This window comes from Sinocyclocheilus anshuiensis, unplaced genomic scaffold, assembly GCF_001515605.1.
Source record: "Sinocyclocheilus anshuiensis isolate Anshui unplaced genomic scaffold, SAMN03320099.WGS_v1.1 scaffold776, whole genome shotgun sequence".
In the NCBI taxonomy this organism is placed as follows: Eukaryota; Metazoa; Chordata; class Actinopteri; order Cypriniformes; family Cyprinidae; genus Sinocyclocheilus; species Sinocyclocheilus anshuiensis.
In genome coordinates this window covers 1,322,558-1,328,948 of record NW_015555808.1, presented here as the reverse complement: position 1 = coordinate 1,328,948, position 6,391 = coordinate 1,322,558, and the positions used below count along the sequence as shown (strand labels likewise).

Genomic DNA, 6,391 nt, shown 5'->3' with positions numbered 1-6,391 from the left:
ATCCTGCTTAACATTCAGAGACCCTACAGAGATTATATAGAATTAGAGCTTATGAATTATAATCAATTGTCAAATACCAATAAAACACAAAATTCCACATTTTTCTCATCTCTTAATGAGCTAAAAGGTATAGCAAGACAATTTCACACTGCAGATTTCCAGACATATTTTGGCAAAGGTAAAAGGTCACCTTCTATAACCTTTACTCACTTTCCTCCACTGGTGGAACTTCCAATCTCCATCCAAACAGCAGAAACCTTTAAAACAAGACTGAAGACACATCTCTTCTGAGAGCATGTAGAGTAATTCATAGCCTTATATTATATATTTCTGCACTGTTCTGCATTCACTTCTAATGGTATGGCGGAGTGAACGAGGCTTGAGAGAGTTGTGAGTGAGGGCGCGGGCACAGATCCAGCAATGCACAGAATCAGATCCAGCTATTATAAGCGTTTTTCGACTTATCTTTTCCACTTAATTTAACACTTTAGAAAGTTAATAAAGTAGGAAGTTGCAGTTTAGAGTCAGCGATATCTTTATCTTATCTTATTTGCAAAAGATTGGAAATAATTTTGGTTTATTTTTTAGTTTTTTGTTTGTTTTAGTATCAATACCTGGCAACACTGCATCGCCGGGACTTAAACTGAAAGCAATCAAAAAAGCCCATGGACAGGTTTTTGCTGACAGGATACGACATTCAGTAAGGGAAACGCAAAAATTATCATATTATTATATAAACGTTATCAATGCTGTCAAAAGCAGTAGCATTTAACACTAGTACACACAGATCTGTAGAACAAGTAGGTTACAGAATGAAATGAAATACGCAAAAACTAGCCATGAAGAAGTATGCTTTGTCATTCAGTATAGTTACATTTTCACAAATCATGCTATAAACTTTCATAAGAGCACTAGACAAAATTATTGTAGTTATGTATTGTTGCAATAAACTGATAAAATTATCCACCCTTAAATATATCCATATTAACCAATCCAAGTATTAACACATTTTGATGCAATAAATAGGGTATGATTTAAAAATAATCATCCCTCCAAAACAGAGAAAACATCTTTCACAAACATCTACATGTTTGTTAAAGTGTTTATACAGTAGTGTATATATAATGAGTTGTATTTGTAGGGGTTATTATAGCACAATTCTTTAACACACACACACACACCCAGACCTCACTCATTTTCAAAGTCCGAGTACGGCCATGGTAACAAGTTGTGCTATCACAGAAAATGTTATTTTACCCTTGCATTAATAGCTTCTGCCTGAATTAGATAAATGAATATGTTAACATAATGAATAATTAATCTCAATATCTAATTAAAGAAAATATTTAAGCAATATCAGATGAGCAAGACTGCTATTCTTTATCCTAAAATGTTCAGGCTCAAATTAGAGTTTTAATGTGGTATTAGACCATAGACCTTACTCAGGGTAGCAATGTATTTCATTTTTGACAGAAATGAAAATGAGGCTGTGAGGGACCGAAGTACAGTGTGTTCAATGGATTGTCGTTTAACAACATACGGATTGTTCAGACAACAAAACATCTTTCTGGAAAAACTTTCAATAGACAAAAACGGCATAAAACAGTTTTGAAAGTTGTGAGCTGTGAAAATTATGTGATCTAGGACCTTAATACAGTGCATGCCATTGTAAAGACTAGGTATATCCCTAACGGCATTGTTTTCATCCACGTAAATTCAATATAGCATCTAACCTGACTATAGTCTTTACTAAAGTCTTACGTATCGGGACTGTTCTCTAATCAAAAAAGTCTGAAACTATATGTGACCCTGGACCACAAAACCAGTCATGGGGTCAATTTTTTTTTTCCATTGCTTTCCATTGATGTATGGTTTGTTAGGATAGGACAATATTTGGCCGAGATACAACTATTTGAATATCTGGAATCTGAGGGTGCAAAAAAATCTAAATACTGAGAAAATCGCCTTTAAAGTTGTCCAAATGAAGTTCTTAGCAATGCATATTACTAATCAAAAAATAAGTTTGAATATATTTACAGTAGGAAATTTAATCGATCATTTTGACCTATACAATGTATTTTTGGCTATTGCTACAAATATACCACAGTGACTCAAGACTGGTTTTGTGGTCCAGGGTCACAAATATAATTTGAATCATTACTCTGTATAATTAAGACCAACAGAATGACTGAGAGTGTGATATTGCTTTTATACATCAGTTTAACAAACAGGAAGTTAATAGTAACTTATATTTTAGACACAATATGTGTCTAAATAATATTGCCTTTTTTTTCCTCCACCAATGAAAATTCCACACAAAGTCGAAACTGAATCAACCATTTGGTCTCCAAGCAACACACATATTAGTGGTGTTACAGAATCAGGGTTTTTGAACAAATCAATGATCAAAGTGAAAATTTCAATGAGTCGCTCATAAAGACAGCAGTCACTTGTTTTGTTCTTAAATTAATCAGTGTTTTTGAACAAATCGGCTAAATGAATGAGTTAACGACTCCATGATAAAGACAGATGCTAATGAGTTGCTAAGTAACCTCTAAAGCACAGACTGACGCTCTTTCTGTAACAAGAAAACAGACAAATGGAGTAAGACAAACCGTTGGACGCTCTTGGACGCTGGACTATTGGAGAACAGTTGGAGCGCTTGACAAAAAAGGAAATTATTAAAATATTGTGCCATTTTTATTTTGTGTAAAAATCACACAGCTGCTAGTTCATTCTGCAGAGAAACATCCATGCAGTTAAACATTTATGATCCCACAGCCATTGTATAAGCAATTAAATAGAATATTTGCTGTTAGTCAGCAATTAATGCAAATTTACATATGAGATCAAAAGGTGTGTATCATACAATATACAACCTACCCCTGATACAGTAAATCAGCCTGAACAGCAGAGAGAAAAGGCTCGTCTTGATTTAACATGGGGGGACACATTACTGTGAAAACCTACACACCAGGAAGTAAGGCTTTAAGGAGGAGTAAAAGAAAAACACAGACGTCAGTCAAAACAAACGAATGGATGAAAGACATGGTGCAAGTCTATGTAACAACAAAAACGTCACATTAGTTCAGACGTTACAGATACAAATCAAGTGGTTCATCGTTAAGAGCCGTTTTATACGAAATGAGATCGTGAAACGACATGCAAAAATAGGTACGAGAAAAGACAAATGATGAAGGGGAGAAAGTGCAGTCATTGTTTCAGGTCTCAGGTTTACATACTGATGATGTCACAGAATTTATGATGCAGGACTGATGATGTACCATATGAGGTACAGCCAACATTTGAGACAGAGAGGGACATCTGCCATCCCGGGGTGAAAGACAGTACAAGGTTGAACGGGTTGTTTTGTAGTAACACAACAGTGTGTGTTAAGAGAAGAAAAGAAAGCAGTTCTTGATGACACGTTTGTAACTGTCATCCTCAAACTCTCTCACGCACATGAAACAAACACACACAGATGTGCTGTCCACCGATATGGCAAGGAAGAAATATTAAAGGGGCAGTTCATCCAAAAAAACAATTCTGTAATTTGCTCAAAACCCATAAGATTTTCTTTCTTTCACGTGACACAAAAGGTGAATTTTTGAAGAATATCCTGGCCGCTCTTTTCGATTTAATGAGAGGGCTTACAAACAAAAGCCGCATAAAAGCATTAAAGTTCTCTTTGCCATTTTGCTGACAGTGACTGTCTGATTTGTGAACAAAAGATTCATCGGATTAGTTTGAATCTTTTCAACGTTTCAGGTTATCCAGGAAAAAAAAGAGAATGAATTATTCACAAATTTGACTGATCCAGTGCTTAAGTTCAACACAGTTCATTGGAGAAAAAAATCAGTGTCTGTTCCTTGCACACAGCAATCATATGACCACAAAATAATTTAAATATAGCACACTTTTTGGTGTTTCTTTTGTATTTTTGGAGCTTGGAATCCCCAGTCCTTATTTACTGTCATTATTTAGAAAAGATCAGCCAGGAATATTCATCAAAAAAACAAAGTCATATGAGTTTGTAAAGACTTGAGGGTGAATAAATAATGAAAGAATTAAAATTTTTGGGTGAACTGTCTCTTTAACAAGTGCATGTCAGAAAGTGTACTTCTGAAATAGTATGATCTCCTAAAAATCAGTTCTCCCCTCTTTACGACCAGTGCATGGCCTAACATGATTGTCTGAGCACACACGGGTGCCTCTAACATGGAAGAACATGACAAGCTGCCTCAGGACTCACAGCCTCCTGCCAGCCATGACGTCAGGCTCTTGCCTCACATGCTAAACAGAACCTACAATGTCTGGGGTATTACACACACAGCCACTCAGACTTTCTGTTTCATCAAAGTGCCATAACGGATAATGTTCCTGGACCCCATCCCTCTGAATGGCTGTGTGAGACAGAACAGTCTGGAGGAAGCAGCAATCGTGTCTCTTCTCACACAGTCAGCAGAGGAGTGGAGAAAGGGTGAAATGGACATCCTGCCAGAGGATCCAACAGACCACTCAAAAAAAAACAAAAAAACAACTGGGGTAATCACTCTTTCATACATACAAACATTCAATCTGAAGCGAACACACACTCTTTTTACAAATGCGAAAATGGTCTAAGCTGTTCCTGTTGCACTTCAAGCGATATTCTTTCTTCTAGCAGGTCCTAAGAAGACAAAATTTGGAAAAAGACTTTTGAACAGCTCGTCTTCTGAAAAAAATGTGGTCACATTCAATGACATCTCACAATACCTTCAACTGCTGCTGTAATTCACTGTTGAGTCTGGCTAAAACCGTATTTGTTTCTTTGTTTCTTCTAATGGAAGCCTGGATGGCCTTCTTATCTTTACCGATAGACCTGTTTTTAAACAGAACAGGAAGAGGAAGCGTACTTTAGGGCAGTGTTTCCCAACCTTTTTTTAGTCGCGGCACCCTTTGGAAATTTTAACAAACTTGTGGCACCCTACAAAATTAACTTTGTCACAATATTTGAATTTCTAACTTCGATATGATAATTTGAAAAGTATAGATATTCGGTACAACAGGGAAGAACTGCAGAATATAATGTCATACAGATATTTTGAATATTATTAAAAATTTTGTCCATCAATGGTGGCAATCAGTAAGCTAATTTCTAATGAAGAGACCAATTTATATGACAGATTTTAATGTAGGCTTTTATACATATGTAAACATTATTTAATTACCATTATAACTATCTCACACATTTTTGCTCACTCAGTGTTTTTTTTATTTTACAGTAGGGTAATTTTGGTGCAGTAGCACAAGATCAAACTTTGAATTGAATAAAAAATGACAAGTAAGCAGTCAGTAATAAAATAAGAACAAATAAAGAAATTAATAATGATAGCACAAATAAAAAATAACGACAGGCCTTCGAATTAAATAAATTGCCTCTGTTCCCCTTTCGGGCTCTGTCTTTACATTTATTTTGAAAGATGAAGCTCGCGATTATGGTAAGGGGCGTTACATTTCCGACGAGTGCTTGCGGTGTTCGGCCAATCACAATGCACTGGGTCAGCTGGCCAATCAGAGCAGACTGCACTTGTTGGAAGGAGGGACTTTGTAGAAAACGAAGCGTTTGAGAGAGGCGGGGCATAGAGGACCTACAATAATGTACAGTATTTGAAAAATAATGTTTTTTGAACATTAAGGCATGTCAACATATTCTGTTACACCAAATACACCAAATAATGATCTTTAAAAAAGCATCATATGACCGCTTTAAGCAATTTAAAAATATTAAAACAGGATTTTTTAGGGTACAAGGAAACATTATGAACATCGCAGGGCAAATCTGTCAACTCCAGTACTTATATGGGGGAAAAAATATATTATATTGCATACATATACTGCATTTTATTTATGTTCATATATAAATATGTATTCATATTTATTTATAATTTTGAATATAACAAAAAAATATAATTGTATCCTGACATTTTTATGATTTTTTTATTGCTTAATTGTGAAAATAATGCCATAATCAATAGAAAAATAACAATAATAAAATAATATTCCCTTTTTTCTCCTGGTGGAGTGACTGTCGAGCGTACCGTGGAATTGAGGGCTGGGTTGCTAGAACAGTGGCTATGACGTTAGACTTTTGCGGAAGGTCCTCCACATCTGGTCTGAGCTCATCTTCTGATTTCAGTCTTCGACGAACGGGTTTAGGGGGTGGGGCCAATGGAGTGGATACTTTGGCCTATCAAAACATACATTGAGCGATTATAATGCTGAAGTAACATGCAATATGAAGACTGGTTGGTAGAGAATGGCTTACAGAGTTGACAGTGGTTGCATTTCGTTCCTCTGCCTGAACGTCATTCTTTGCTGTTCTCATCGTCCCGGTGGTTTCTGCACATCT

The 6,391-nt window shown here is 35.8% G+C and overlaps 1 protein-coding gene across 4 annotated transcripts in view; it reads right to left on the bottom strand.

The window, feature by feature from the left end:
- Positions 1–4,049: 4,049 nt before the first annotated feature.
- Positions 4,050–6,391, bottom strand: part of LOC107675060 (ralBP1-associated Eps domain-containing protein 1-like) — a 17,759-nt gene continuing 15,417 nt past the window's right edge. For all 4 annotated transcript variants that reach the window (XM_016469249.1, XM_016469252.1, XM_016469251.1 and 1 more), the window contains 4 exons: positions 6,308–6,391; positions 6,081–6,229; positions 4,756–4,861; positions 4,050–4,669 (listed from right to left, as the gene is read on the bottom strand). In XM_016469249.1, the coding sequence (XP_016324735.1) occupies positions 4,601–4,669; positions 4,756–4,861; positions 6,081–6,229; positions 6,308–6,391 (408 nt within the window). In that variant the 3' untranslated portion in view covers positions 4,050–4,600. The remainder of the gene's footprint in view (positions 4,670–4,755; positions 4,862–6,080; positions 6,230–6,307) is intronic.